At 45.4% G+C, this 15,621-nt stretch overlaps 2 protein-coding genes and 1 pseudogene across 2 annotated transcripts in view; all 3 read right to left on the bottom strand.

The window, feature by feature from the left end:
• Positions 1–2,329: 2,329 nt before the first annotated feature.
• On the bottom strand, positions 2,330–6,373 carry LOC125039028 (transmembrane protease serine 9-like). Its single transcript, XM_047632747.1, has 13 exons — positions 6,349–6,373; positions 5,817–5,954; positions 5,386–5,557; positions 5,213–5,300; positions 4,955–5,084; positions 4,641–4,780; positions 4,416–4,536; positions 3,714–3,851; positions 3,287–3,458; positions 3,111–3,198; positions 2,807–2,987; positions 2,568–2,707; positions 2,330–2,458 (listed from the first exon to the last, which is right to left on the bottom strand). The coding sequence occupies exons 1-13, from the start codon at positions 6,371–6,373 to the stop codon at positions 2,330–2,332; spliced, it is 1,662 nt and encodes a 553-aa protein (XP_047488703.1).
• Positions 6,374–6,515: 142 nt separating this feature from the next.
• LOC125039027 lies at positions 6,516–8,049 on the bottom strand (annotated as a pseudogene).
• Positions 8,050–8,104: 55 nt separating this feature from the next.
• The window catches only part of LOC125039026 (discoidin, CUB and LCCL domain-containing protein 2-like), a 7,607-nt gene continuing 90 nt past the window's right edge, over positions 8,105–15,621 (bottom strand). Inside the window, exons 2-7 of the mRNA XM_047632746.1 lie at positions 15,497–15,540; positions 15,283–15,301; positions 15,018–15,162; positions 14,805–14,917; positions 14,509–14,621; positions 8,105–8,249 (exon numbers count right to left, since the gene is read on the bottom strand). Coding sequence (XP_047488702.1) covers positions 8,105–8,249; positions 14,509–14,621; positions 14,805–14,917; positions 15,018–15,162; positions 15,283–15,301; positions 15,497–15,540 — 579 coding nt within the window. The remainder of the gene's footprint in view (positions 8,250–14,508; positions 14,622–14,804; positions 14,918–15,017; positions 15,163–15,282; positions 15,302–15,496; positions 15,541–15,621) is intronic.

Here is a 15,621-nt window from a genome sequence, read left to right as displayed (position 1 = left end):
CCCCTCGCTCGGCTAGTCCTCTCAGACCCAAGGAAAAGGAAGTTCGAAATATAGCGCTTAATCCAGGCTTTCATGATAGGCAACTTTTTTTTACTGATTTCAGACATGCAACTATTACGATAATATATAAAGCAGATATCAGCACTGAGAGATCGTTCTGATATATCATATTTCCTCTCTTAGCACTTGTTTGGACTATGATTCAAATAACCTTAGGACGCCTAGCAATTTGCACCTGTCAATCACACCGCCTACTAGCACAAAGTATTTGAAAAGTTAGAGAGAGAGAAGAGTAAAATGGAAGAGGGACACCAGAGAGAGAAAGGGGAGAGGAAGATAAGGAGAGATAATAAAAAAGAGAGAGGGAAGGAAGAGATATGGAGATGGAGGAAGCAGGGAGGAAGAGGACAAGAAAGGAAGAGAGAAAGGGACAGATAGTGGGGAAGAAATCGATAGATAGATCATTGTTATTATTCTATTAGATGGCAATGCAAAAATAGTATGACCTTACCGGACATTGCGGAAGCCACAAACCAGACCTCAAACCTTAGGTGACCTGAGAGCATAATGGACATGATCACACGCAAAACGACACATTTAATACACAAACACACAATCACAAAACAATCACACACACACACATAGCCACACACACACAGACATATATATATATATATATATATATATATATATATATATATGTTTGTATATATACATATATATACATATACATACATATATGTATGCATATTCACACACACGTATATATACATATATGCATGCACACACACGCGAGTATATATGTGTATACACATACACATAAATACACACACACACAGACATATATATATACATATATATACAATGTATATGTGTATATATATGCATCAACTCACACACACATATACACATTTGTATATATTTATATGTATATATACAAATGCACGTGCATACATATATACATATATATATACACGAGCGCACGCACGCACACACACACATATATATACATATACATATATACAAATACACGTGCATACAGATACATATATATACAGATATATACGTGTATATATACATATATATATACAGTGTATATATATACAACAACTCACACACAAACAGACACACAAACACAAACACACACACGCACACACATATTTGTATATATCTATATATATACACACACACATATATATACATCTAACCATGCGTGTGCATGTGTTTGTGTGTGTGAGTGTGTACATATACATACTGCACGTATATGTGTCAGCATGGAGGTCTGGTGGCCGAACGAGTCAGGGATGAGCTTTTACTCGGGGGGAAGGAGAATGTGTTTCGAAAACGCTATCTCCAGGTCCTGCAGGTGGGCGACGGGCAGACTGTTCCGCTCATCTCACTCCCGTTGCGTGTCAACGTTGGGCAGCACAGAAAGCGTTAGGGGTTTGAAAAATATTATGTTCATATGACAAAATATTCTATCTGGGCTTACTCTGTAATCACATATGCGCCTCCTCAACGCCTTATACGGGCCCCTGGCAAGGAAACAGCAAGAAAATGGGGCGTGGTTACATTCGTTCGGTTGGTTTTTGGTAGCATGGCCGGTTGGGCGTTTAAGGTTAATCAACAATACCAAAGGTGTGGAGTGGAATATCACTAATACAAATCGAAACATTATCAGTTTATTGTCACTTCCTTAGTTAACTCAGAAAAAGAAATCAGGATAAAGGAACGTGAAGGAAAGGAATAATGACATTATATCCACAATTCAGCTCCTTGTCTATGCCGTGCCTTCGGAAGAGTGTTCCTGGCCCCAGCTTAGGGTTCTATTAACCTTTTAAATGGACGGATTAACCAGCTGTCGGACATACACCTCCAGTCGAGGTCGAAATCCAGTCAAGGTATTCTGAAGAGAAGGAAACAGAACCGTTTGTTAGCATTTCCCATAAAATGCCCAACTTGCCACGAAAGATTAACCATTAGAGACAAAGTATCAGAAGCAAAGGGCCTCGTCATTTATGTAGGATTTGGGTTTTTAGCGCCTTATTGAAAACTGCTTGTCACTTCCAAAAGTAAATATGAATGAATTTCTGTTCCTGTGGTGCTAGAGAACTATCATTCATGACATCGGTGGCATCGGAAAATGTCACTCATAAACAGGTAATGTGCTAGTATAGCTTACGGTTAAAACTTCAGTAGTAGTTTTCCTTCCTGTGAAACTTGAGTTATGTATCTTTCACATGTAGGACCTTTGGTATACCTACATCCATATCACATGACAGAGTTGTGTTATTAAACTGCATGAATTGATTAATTAGCTAACTCCAATTTACTCGCGTGTAACTCTGGCATAGACACCAGGCCTATCAGGTCGAGCACAGCCATAACTCCACGACACAACTCCCACCAGCTTCCACTTGCCGTTTTCTTCCGCCACCATTGGTCCACCAGAGTCTCCCTGTAACATTCAAATAGATTGTGTAGAATATATCGAAAGGAAGGACATGTCTCAAAATAGTCAAGTTCAAATTGTATCTTTAAAAAGCAGGGATGAAGACTAAACATACCTGGCAGGAGTCCTTGCCTCCCTCAGAAATGCCTGCGCAAATCATGTTGTCAGTGATACTTCCACCATACTTGCTATTGCATTCAATGTTAGTCATGGTGGGTACTGTTACCTCGAACAAGGTGCCCGATGCGGATCCTCCTGTTAAATGCAGTGAATATATATATATGCAAACGAATCCTTATTTTTGTTCTACTTTCACATAATGAAAATAAAGTTGTAACAGAATTCAATACTAACCCTCCTGTTGAGCTCCCCATCCTGTGATTGTGGCATCCACATTATCATACATTTCACCAGCTGTTGGAAGGCACACAGGGGCGATTTTGTTGTCAGATGGAAACTGTATTTCTGTGGTGAGTCTGATGAGGGCAATGTCGTTGTCCAATGTATTTGAATCATAGGACGGATGACTCACAATCTGTTGGAACAATTACAATGTTAATCTTAGTTGTTATTCTCGAAAATAAAGGTCTAAAAATATATACAAATCGTTTCACTTTTTTTACATTGTTCTATGATAAAGTGAGGACATTCCACTTACTTCAGCAATCTGTATCCACTGAGAATTGGCTTCACTTGACGAGTACAGATTGTGGTCTCCCACCAACACATAATCCGAGGTGCTCATTCTGCAAAAATAATATTAAATGAAACATGAATGTGACTGTAAGAGTTTTATCATTGTTATTATTATTATTATCATTAAGAGCTACTTACACAGCTGCACAGTGAGCTGCAGTGACGACCCACTGGCTGGAGATGATAGAACCGCCACAGAAGTGATAGTATCCATTGCCGTTGACAAGAGAAACCATCCAGGGATATTCGTTCACCTCCGTCTCTACTCCACCAACAATGCGGTTGGCACGGTTCACTTGTCCACATCCAGCTGTGGATGCACAAGTGATTGTCTTAGAAACACACAAAACCAATTTCACAGAAGATAAGACAGCTTGAAAATGGGTTACTGGACACTTCAAAATTTGTCTGTCCATCAAACTTCCTTAGTGTCTATTGGGTTTTCTACTAGTTCATCAACGCTGAAGACTGATATGTCGTTTGCATTTGTAAGGAATGCCTTCGTGTAGATATAATTTATTTTTTTATTGCTATGTTTAATACATATTTTCTTATTTTTACGTACGGCAGTCAGAATTGGGAGCAGATGTAGGGGCAGGCGTGGGTGCAGGAGTAGGAGCAGGCGTCGGGGCATTAGTAGGAGCAGGTGTGTTTCCATCGACACACACACCGGTTGTAGAGTCAGAAATCCATTGCAAATATTCTGATGAAAAACAATTGATAATTATTTGATCATACATGCAAGGAAGGACGAAAAATATGTTAACTATTCCAAGCAAGAACACAAATGCTCACCTTTTTTTATGGTGTACAGACTAATTATAGAAAAAAAAAATTGTCTGTAAGGCTTTCATCCATAAATTAAGATGCATGTGTTTATGACTGCAACCTTAGACATACATCAAAGATCTTCCATCTTTGCTTAATTGACCCTTGACCAAGAACAGTTTGTTTAACTTTGAAGGCACAGTTTATCCCTATACACTGTTTTTTTTATGACTAACTCTGACTTTTTGCTTCTGTGGTACCACAGAATTGTCACTCATGAAATAGCAGAAACAACATTGATGGCATCGCAAAATGTGTCATAGCCAGCCGACATGCTACAGAATTCATTACAGGGAAAACTTGAGTGGTCGTTTTCCTTCCTGAAAAGCTTCAGTTGTGTATCTTTCACATGTATGACCCTTGATATACCTAGATACATATTTCATGGGAGTTTTTTTATGAGCTGCATGAATTCAATAGCTAACAACAATTTACTCACGTGTAACTCTGGCATAGACTCCAGGTCTATCAGGTCGAGCACAGCCATAACCCCACGACACAACTCCCACCAGCTTCCATTTGCCGTTTTCTTCCACCACCATTGGTCCACCAGAGTCTCCCTGTAACATTCAGATATATTGTGTGAAATATATTGAAAGGAATGCCATGTATGCAGACAAAACAATTAGTATCTATATCTTAAAGAAAGGGAGAATAAACATACCTGACAGGAGTCCTTGCCTCCCTCAGGAATGCCTGCGCAGATCATGTTATCAGTAATGCTTCCTCCATGCTTGTTATTGCATTCTGTGTTTGTCATGGTCGGCACTGTTACTTCGAACAAGGTGCCGGATGTGGATCCTCCTGTTAAATGTATTGTATGAGTCAATGCAGGCAGATTTACACACACATATATATATATATATATATATATATATATATATATATAACATAATAAACTATATATATCGCGAATATCAGTACCCACCCTCCTGTTGAGCTCCCCATCCTGAGATTGTGGCATTCACATCATTGTACTTTCACCAGCTGTTGGAAGGCACACAGGGGCGATTTTGTTGTCAGATTGGAACTGTATTTCTGTGGTGAGTCTGATGAGGGCAATGTCATTGTCCAATGTACTTGAATCATAGGACGGATGACTCACAATCTATTGGAAAGGATGCATGTTATAATAGTTTATATCACATGTTTGTTTATTTTTGTATGTCTAAAAAAAATATTTACGAGTCAATTCAATGTTTTTGTTGTATGATGAAGTGAGGACATTTCACTTACTTCAGCAATCTGCATCCACTGAGAATTGGCTTCACTTGATGAGTACAGATTGTGGTCTCCCACCAAAACATAATCCGAGGTGCTCATTCTGCAAAAATAATATTAAATGAAACATGCATGTGACTGTAAGAGTTTTATTATCATTGTTATTATTATCATTAAGAGCTACTTACACAGCTGCACAGTGAGCTGCAGTGACGACCCACTGGCTGGAGATGATAGAACCGCCACAGAAGTGATAGTATCCATTGCCGTTGACAAGAGAAACCATCCAGGGATATTCGTTCACCTCCGTCTCTACTCCACCAACAATGCGGTTGGCACGGTTCACTTGTCCACATCCAGCTGTGGATGCACAAGTAATTGTCTTAGAAAGAAACACACAAAACCAATTTCACAGAAGATAAGACAGCTTGAAAATGGGTTACTGGACACTTCAAAATTTGTCTGTCCATCAAACTTCCTTAGTGTCTATTGGGTTTTCTACTAGTTCATCAACGCTGAAGACTGATATGTCGTTTGCATTTGTAAGGAATGCCTTCGTGTAGATATAATTTATTTTTTTATTGCTATATTTAATACAGATTTTCTTATTTTTACGTACGGCAGTCAGAATTGGGAGCAGATATAGGGGCAGGCGTGGGTGCAGGAGTAGGAGCAGGCGTCGGGGCATTAGTAGGAGCAGGTGTGTTTCCATTGACACAGACACCGGTTGTAGAGTCAGAAATCCATTGCAAATATTCTGATGAAAAAACATTGATAATTATTTGATCATACATGCAAGGAAGGACGAAAAATATGTTAACTATTCCAAGCAAGAACACAAATGCTCACTTCCTTTTCATGGTGTACAGACTAATTATAGAAAAACAAATTAAATTGTCTGTAAGGCTTTCATCCATGAATTAGGATGCATGTGTTTATGACTGCAACCTTAGACATACATCAAAGATCTTCCATCTTTGCTTAATTGACCCTTGACCAAGAGCAGAGTTTGTTTAACTTTGAAGGCACAGTTTATCCCTATACACTGTTTTTTTATGGTTAACTCTGACTTTCTGCTTCTATGGTACCACAGAATTGTCACTCATGAAATAGCAGAAACAACATTGATGGCATCGCAAAATGTGACATACCCAGCCGACATGCTACAGAATTCATTACAGGGAAAACTTGAGTGGTCGTTTTCCTTCCTGAAAAGCTTCAGTTGTGTATCTTTCACATGTATGACCCTTGATATACCTAGATACATATTTCATGGGAGTTTTTTATGAGCTGCATGGATTCAATAGCTAACAGAAATTTACTCACGTGTAACTCTGGCATAGAATCCAGGTCTATCAGGTCGAGCACAGCCATAACCCCACGACACAACTCCCACCAGCTTCCATTTGCCGTTTTCTTCCACCACCATTGGTCCACCAGAGTCTCCCTGTAACATTCAGATATATTTTGTGAAATATATTGAAAGGAATGCCATGCATGCAGACAAAACAATTAGTATCTATATCTTAAAGAAAGGGAGAATAAACATACCTGACAGGAGTCCTTGCCTCCCTCAGGAATGCCTGCGCAGACCATGTTATCAGTAATGCTTCCTCCATGCTTGTTATTGCATTCTGTGTTTGTCATGGTCGGCACTGTTACTTCGAACAAGGTGCCGGATGTGGATCCTCCTGTTAAATGTATTGTATGAGTCAGTGCAGGTGGATTCTTGTTTGTTGGTTTTTGTTTTTCTATGATGACAAAACGAAAATAAAGAATTCACCGCGAATATCAGAACCCACCCTCCTGTTGAGCTCCCCATCCTGTGATTGTGGCATCCACATTATCATACATTTCACCAGCTGTTGGAAGGCACACAGGGGCGATTTTGTTGTCAGATGGGAACTGTATTTCTGTGGTGAGTCTGATGAGGGCAATGTCATTGTCCAATGTACTTGAATCATAGGACGGGTGACTCACAATCTGTTCAAAAGGATGCGTATAATTATTTATTTCACTTGTTTGGTATTTGTTTACTTTTGTGTATATATATATATATAGGTTTCACTGTTTTTATTCTATGATGAAGTAAGGACATTTCACTTACTTCAGCAATCTGCATCCACTGAGAATTGGCATCGCTTGATGACTAGAGATTGTGGTCTCCCACCAAAACATAATCTGAGGTGCTCATGCTGCAAAATAATAGGATATTTTAAAAAATACTTTTGTGACAGTTAAGAAGATTGTTCATTTGTTAATTAATGGCTACTTACATAGCTGCACAGTGAGCTGCAGTGACGACCCACTGGCTGGAGATGATAGAACCGCCACAGAAGTGATAGTATCCATTGCCGTTGACAAGAGAAACCATCCAGGGATATTCGTTCACCTCTGTCTCTACTCCACCAACAATGCGGTTGGCACGGTTCACTTGTCCACATCCAGCTGTGGATGTACAAGTGATTGTCTTTATAGAAAGAAACACACAAAACCAATTTCACAGAAGATAAGTCAGCTTGAAAACGGGTTACTGGACACTTCAAAAATTGTCTGTCCCTCAAACTTCCTTAGCAACGGGTCAGACGTTTCTATGTTATACTGTGGGTTGTGAAACTCATGAATTCTTAGCTCTGGCATGTATATATGAACATTGTTTTCACTAGGGATATTTCCCATTGTTATCAGAGCAACCACTAGGTTTACTATTAACATTTCCACAAAGGAAGTTATAACAATCTCTGTCCTAAACACAGAAAGGAGGAATACATACTGCATTCCGAAGTTGGCTGAGGGTCTTCAGTTGTTGTTTGGGAGTCTGGCACTGTACAGGATATTGCATAGGAAGTCATTAAGCGGATTTGGGAGATGTGCACATGAATCCATATTTCAAGACGTCTATGTTCCTCAATTACTGGAAATATTAATTTTACCTGAAGCTCTGACAGAGCAGGAAAATCCTGTACTAGATTTCCTCCTGTTTGTTTTGAACAAAACAGTAACTCTCGTAGATTTATCAGAAACGCTCAGAGAACCCTTGGCACCGCAGTATCTGAAAAATGTACAGTGAAATAGTGGTCGATCTGAAAAAAAAAGAAAAAAAAAAAAAGAGGTCGCGGGCTCGCGCCACGCAGACGTCCGGGGGCCGCCGGGGTAACCATTCCCCGTGCCGCCCCGTTTCTCGGTCGGTTTGTGGCCCTGCCCTTCACACAGGCGACCGCTCCCGTCTAGACGTCCGGAATGGTTTCCGAGTGCCGCCCCCCCTCTCACTGAGGTGAAACAACCTTTGGATGGTTGCTTCAGAGGGATGAAAGGAACCAGCTGTCAAAAGGACAAAACCCCCCTTCCCTCACTGAGGTGAAACAGCCTTTGGATGGCTGCTTCAGAGGGAAGGGGGAAACACTTTGAAAAGACACAGGTCCTTTCCTTCCTCACTGAGGTGAAACAACCTTTGGGTGGTTGCCTCAGGGGAACGAAAGGAAGTGCCTGACAAGAACGCAAAACCTCCATTCCCTCACTGAGGTGAAACAGCCTTTGGGTGGCTGTTTCAGAGGGAAGGGGGAATTACTTTGAAAAGACACAGGTCCTTTCCTTCCTCACTGAGGTGAAACAACCTTTGGGTGGTTCCTTCAGAGGAATGTAAGGAACTGCCTGGCAAGAACGCAAAACCTCCCTTCCCTCACTGAGGTGAAACAGCCTTTGGGTGGCTGTTTAAGAGGGAAGGGGGAACTACTTTGAAAAGACACAGGTCCTTTCCTTCCTCACTGAGGTGAAACAACCTTTGGGTGGTTGCTTCAGAGGGATGAGAGGAACTGCCTGGTAAAAGTGCAAGGCTCCTCTTCCCTCACTGCGGTGAAGCAACCTTTGGGTGGCTGCCTCAGAGGGTTGAGCAAAAAGGCTCCAAACAATGATGTCTCGTAGGTGGAAGGGCATCCTCTCTGGTCTCTCCCCAGGGGTTTACACCTACCCACGCGTTTGCCGTACGTGGCAGCCTTGTGCGCTGTGGAGACGGGAGTCCTGGAGGTTGAGCGATGCCGTGAACGAGTACGCCCTGCGGCTAGCAACACGCCTCTTTGGTCCTCTATTCCAGCAAGACAGGCGGCCTGATCCCGGCCCGGTCACGGTCAATCGGCTGGTCTCCCCCGGGAGGCTAGGGTCAAGCAGTCATGCCGCCATTGGCACTCACAATGGTCCGTGAGCGCCGTCACAATGGCTATTGGCTGCGTATATCCTCTTATCACTCCTGTTGCTGTTAGACACTGGTTCTGACACTCAGCTTCCCCTTGTTGGACACCGTGGTGGGTGGGGGCGTGAGAGGATGAAGCACTTACCAATTTATGGAAAAAATTATAAAACACCCCCCACAGAATGATAAAAATGTTGACGAACCGCGCAAGGCCCAGACCACGGCAGTCACCATGAAGGCATATGTGCCTTCCGGTGGCAAAAGAAAGCCCCATGCACAGGATGACACTGTCACCCCTGCTGCTAAGGTGGACAAGACCGAAGCCAATGGGTCTGTCCACCGAATAGTCAAACAACTTGACTCGCGAGCTGGCCTCTCCAGGCCAACAGCTAAGCCAGGGAGGCCCCTGAGTTCTCAGACGGCCTCCCCGATTGAGAGGGGAGAGCAGGCTGAACCAGCCGCATCAGCTGCTGCCTCCACAAACAAGCCCGAAAGCCGAAAGGGCGGGCCGAAGCGTCCGAAGCCGGAGACCGACTCTGATGAAGAGTCGGGACCCCCTAAACGCTTGGCCCAGTTCAAAGTGCCAGCTAAACCTTAAGGCTTCGACAATGCCTACCAATTGGTCAGGGCATTGGAGTTGCAACGGAAAATCCGGTTGTCGATCCGGGTCGCCCGAGATCAGGGCATGATCATAATGCCCAAAGATCAAGCTACCTTTAATTTCCTCCGGAAAACGAAGAAGCTAGCCGATGGGAGGAAAGTGAGTCTTTCCCCACTAAGTCCCGAGGAAAAGAGAACCAAGATGGTGCTACTTGGCTTCTCAGTCTTGTACGATGTGGAGCTGATCGCTTCACACCCACAGGTCGTGCAGGCTTCCCGAATGTCGAAGGGGAAGACCCCAACCAGGCAAGTCCTGGTGACCATGAAAGGTGCCCCAACCACTACCCTTGATCTGGGTAACTGGGGCACCTACAACCTTCGAAGGCAGTTTCGGTCGCCATGACGGCAATGACCCAGACTGTCGCAGCCCTGAAGGGAAGAAAGCTGGCTAGAGCAAAACCAGCCTCACCCTCACCCCAGGACGAGACTCCCCTCCCCACTCCACACCAGGCCAAGCCTTCACAGGCAGAGCCAAAACAGGCTGAATCTGTGCAGCCAGAGCCAGATAACGCTGACCTCTCCCAGGCAAGGCCAGCAAGGCCAGCCAAGAAAAAGCCTGAGAGAAAAGCCAAACCAACCAAAGTCAGAGCTACCTAAGGTTCTTCACCTCCCAGTGGACCCAAGGATAGCCTGACAACAGACGAGGAGCCCTCAACCAGCGAGGACCTCGCAATGGAGTTGTCAGACTCCGACGATGTCTCTGATGTAACTATCACTGAGTAACATCATGACACACCATCTAAGCATCTTACAGTGGAACATCAATAGCTTCTCTGCAAAGAACACTTTTCTCCAAGCAGTAGTGCGATCAAGGAACATTGACATTGTCATGCTCCAGGAGACATTAACAGTGGACACTGTTCGCTTCTCAGGGTACCATGCCTTCACACTGCCACGAACACCTGGCAAGAGAGGCTTGATCACCCTTGTGAGAGCAACAATCCCCTGCTCCGCAATAGCCGATGCATCGCACTGTGGAGACGATGTTGAATCCCTTACCGTCGAGGTTCATCTGGCCGGGGGGCCTCTCAAACTGTACAACGTGTACAGCCGGCAACGCTGTAGAAGCTTAGACATCAGCCAGGTCTGTGTTTCTGCTGCACATGACCGAGTGATCATAAGGGGAGACTTCAATGCACACCACCCCATCCTGGCTCCCTGCCGGGCACCGGATGCGGCCGGCTATCACATAGCCGACGTGCTAGAGACATTCCCTGAGATCGCTCTCCTCAACACCCAAGAGCCAACGCATGTCAGAGGAGGGGTCCTAGACCTCACCCTGGCCACTGCGACTCTGTTGGAGAGGATTAGCTGGTGTGTTGATGAGACCGTCACAAGTGACCATTACGGCACTATAACTACCCTCATGGATGCTGGCCCAGCCGAAATCCTAAGACCGAATCCAAGATGGAAAACAGACAAGGCCAACTGGCAGGCGTTTCAAAACGCCTTGGCCCTCTGTCTGAGATGCAACGATCCCCCACAAAGCGAAAATGTGGAAGTGCTCGAAGCTAACCTGCTAAACGCCATTAATGAAGCAGCCTCACAGACCATACCCAAAACTCGGCCTGGGTCCAGAAGTCACAAAGACGCCTGATACTTCAATGACAAGATCAGGGAGGTCAACCACAGGGTGAACATGTGCCGAAAACTATTCCGAAGGCAAAAAAACCCTGACAACTTATCCCTTCTAAGGGAGGCTGTCACGGATGGCAAGGAAACTGCCAACAGAGTCAGGCAGGAAAAGTGGCTGGAATGAAGTGAGTCCTTCGACCACCAAACCACCCTTTTAGAGCTGTGGCAACGGGTCAAGCGAGCTACCAGCCGCTCAGCCCCGAGGTGCACCCATCACGACCCCCCAAGCAGAGGCTAACAGACTGGCGCACGAGTTCTCTGCGAGAACGAGCAGCAACAGTCTGCCAGCCGAGCTGAGGGCAAGACAAGAGCGTCTACAGCCAGACAGACACGCTCAGATCAAAGAAAGGGAAGCCGAACCTGATAACTCTGAGGGAACTAAGGAAAGCCTATAAAAACCAGTTCCAACACAGCCCCGGGCTCTGATGGGATCTCGTACCCCATTATCTCCCACCTAGGACTAGCAGGTGAGCGTGCACTCTTGCAACTCATCAACAAATCCTGGGAAACTTCCACTCTGCCCCAGAGTTGGAAGAGGGCTACCATACTTCCCGTCCCTAAACCAAAGGAGCCGGGGAAGTACCGCCCCATCTCTCTGCTCAGCTGCCTGGCCAAGACGGCTGAGAGGATGGTACTAAACCGGCTTCAATGGAAAACGGGACCCGCGCACGAACACCTCCACGGGTTCACAAGGGGCATGGGCACAGCACACAGCATAGCCATGCTCTTAAGCACAATCAGCAAGGGCCCAGCTGTGGTGGTATTCCTTGACCTGGAGAAGGCTTTTGAACTGGCAAGTCCACTTGCCATTCAGGAAAGCCTGATCCAGAAGGGAATCAGAGGAAAGCTCTTGGCTTGGATAGGTGACTACTTCAGGAACAGGACTGCCAATGTCAAATTCCTGGGTCACCTATCGCAGCACATGCCACTCGAAAATGGAACGCCACAGGGTGGGGTTCTCAGTCCAGCCCTATTCAACACTTTAATGTCCTGCATCCTCAACATAAACCTCCCAGTGGGGTGCAAAATCATCTCGTATGCAGACGATCTCGCTATCACCTCCACTGGACCACGCAGCCAGAGAGTTTGAGGCACAAGACTGAAAATCCAGGGAGTGGAATTAGAATGGGTCCAGGACTACCTATACCTTGGGGTAAGGATAGACCGGACCCTCTCCTTCCATAAGGAGGTCCAGTACCTGGTTGACCGAACCAAAGCAAGACTGTTCATCATGAGAGCAATGACTGGGAGACGCATAGGGGCCAGACACAAAGTACTAAGATCATTCTATGTACATGCTGTCCGGCCCATTGTGGACTATGCCTCAGTCGCTCTAATTGCTGCAAAGAAAAAGCACACAGACAAATTAGAAACAGTCCAAAATGAAGCTGCCAGGATCATTCTGGGTGCCCCGAGGTGGACGAAGGTCCTCAACCTCCTGATGGAGGCAAACCTTCTCCCCTGGACTCACAAATCGATTTAATGGCAACACAATTCCTGTCAAAGTTCATCCAGGCTCCCAGGAACACAAGCCTATGACAAAAATTAGTCAGATGCCTCGAACAAGACAACGAGCTCGTTGCAAACAACTCCTGGCTGTCTCATACAGCCAGGGTGTTGATACGCCATCAGCTCAAAGAACAGCTTCTTGCTAAGGGCATGGACTCCCCCCACCCCGACTTTGCCGAAGCCCCGCCGTGGGCACTGAGCCTGATAGAGTTCAACATAATGAGCCTGTCAATGAAAAAGAGCCTATACCCCATGCCTAGCCTAAAGGCAGAAGCCCACAGGGTCATTGCAGCCATCACTCCTCCGGGTAGTAGAACATTCTACACGGATGGATCGGTCGATCCCTTGAGCCACACTGCAGGCGCCGGCTTTGCAGCAAGGGATGCCATGCGATCCTTGAGGGTAACAGACAACACCTCCTCGCCACAGGCAGAGGCAGTTGCAATCATGGGAGCCCTAGGCCACGCGTCCCTAAGGGAAGGACACGTGGTCATACACACAGACTCCAGGGCAGCCATCTTCAGCACAGCTCACCCACAGACAACATCTACCTACTGACCACGATTCTCACAATGGCACAGAGAATTCTTGCTCAGGGTAGAAGAATTATCATCAACTGGGTCCCAAGCCACATCGGCATCAGAGGGAACGAGCTTGCTGACAGACTAGCCGTCGCTGGCAGGGGTATGCCCCCAAATCCCATGACGATAAAACCGAGCCGAAAATTACTTATGGAGAAGTGTGCCTTGGTCGGTCGTACCTTCCTACGGCAGCTCCACAGAGAGGAAACGAGAACCTACCCCTCGGCCAGCTGGTACTCACACGCCACAGGCTATGAACCACTGGCACTCTCTGAAGTAAGCAACAGAGGTACCGAAGTCATTCTTCACAGAATGCGCCTAGGTTACCACTGTGCATGGCAGATTATCCCAACAATCGAACGCGATGAAAGGTGCTGCAAGCACTGCGGCGAGCCGAACGCCACACTAGTCCACTACCTAGAAAATTGTGAACATACACAATTCCTGAGACAGGGACCGCCCACAACAGCCGCCGTGCTGGTAAAGAGGCTATGCGAAATGCTTACACCATGGCGGCAGGAGCGCCTGCTGGCAATCCCGCCGCCACGGCAAGCACCGAGTGTCAGACAACTCAATGAGACAGCCGTAAAAAGCTGACACAGGCCGGGCCATATTTAGAAGGCCCGGGCGAAGCTAGAACTTCGCAAACCATAAAGTCAAGTCAAGATCTGCAAAATAGCTCTTCCCTATAGAATATGCAGTTAATAGAAACAATGCTGTATCCATGTGGTGGTATTTACTTTTGTTTAAAACCAGAGGAATCTGTGACCCGGAAGAAATCCTTTCTGCATTGTCTCGACTGTTGCAGATTGAAATCGTCACACTGGATGCTCAACTTTGAATCAACAGAAGTCTGGGAAAATGATGATTTAGATTAATTCAAGAAGATTCATAAATCAAAGCTGCCTTATTTCTTATATCTATGAATATGCAGATTGTTAGAGACAAATATTTATGTGTATCACAAACAATTAAAATCAAGGTTAATTGACATTGCAGGGGAAACCAATGTTAAAATCTCACTTAAAGAACTTACGCGGAATTTCCATGTGCACCTCTTGCCACCAGGGTAGCTACTGGGGTAGTTCTTTGACTGGAATGTCTTGGAAGAGCCCGGGGCTATGTAGTAAGAACCGCATCCTACTGCAGCTGGAACAAGTAAATATATATGTGCGTGTGCTGCACATGTACACATGCGTGTGAACATGATGCTTTCAGATGGTCAACAAAGTGTACAGAAACTAAATACCTCTATTTTCAAACTGTGGTGCCACTTCCATGCGCGGGCCAACACCGCTGGGGTAGGTTTGAGCCTGATCTGGGTTCAGTGTCACCTGACGGGGACCAACACCACCACTGGGGTAGGTTTGTGCCTGATCTGGGTTCAGTGTCACCTGACGGGGACCAACACCACCACTGGGGTAGGTTTGTGCCTGATCTGGGTTCAGTGTCACCCGACGGGGACCAACACCTCCGCTGGGGTAAGTTTGAGCCTGATCTGGGTTCAGTGTCACTTGACGAAAGCCGATAAACCTGAAAAAAATATACATTGCTTCAAAGTATGTGCCAAAGCAAATGTACACATCAAAACGCAATAAACTTATTATCCACTCGATATACACCGTAAAGCCCGTAACAGCTAGTAGCAGTAGTGCTGAAAGCTGATTTGCTGAAGCTTTTTATAACCTCATTACTTCCAAGGGTACAGTGTCCCAGCCTCACACCCACCTGCTCTTTGGTGCTATCCTGGCATTGGCATCGCTCCAGGCGCACTGCAAAACAAGAGGAGCCATGAAGATACGTCAGTATTACACAATCGAGCAGAATCACATGATGTGTGGCTGCGTAATCAA

Source organism: Penaeus chinensis, chromosome 26, assembly GCF_019202785.1.
Source record: "Penaeus chinensis breed Huanghai No. 1 chromosome 26, ASM1920278v2, whole genome shotgun sequence".
In the NCBI taxonomy this organism is placed as follows: Eukaryota; Metazoa; Arthropoda; class Malacostraca; order Decapoda; family Penaeidae; genus Penaeus; species Penaeus chinensis.
The sequence above is the reverse complement of the archived record's forward strand: the minus strand, read 5'-3'. Positions and strand labels throughout refer to the sequence as shown.

What these genes read in the sequence shown, in the direction of transcription:
- LOC125039028 (XM_047632747.1), bottom strand. Translation starts at nt 6,373, where the DNA reads ATGAATTCTGTAGCATGTCGGCTGG. An exon ending in TTCTGTAGCATGTCGGCTGG is followed by an intron (nt 5,955 to 6,348) that starts GTATGTCACATT and finishes TTTTTTCATCAG; the next exon opens with AATATTTGCAATGGATTTCT. An exon ending in CCTTCCAACAGCTGGTGAAA is followed by an intron (nt 4,781 to 4,954) that starts GTACAATGATGT and finishes TACATTTAACAG; the next exon opens with GAGGATCCACATCCGGCACC.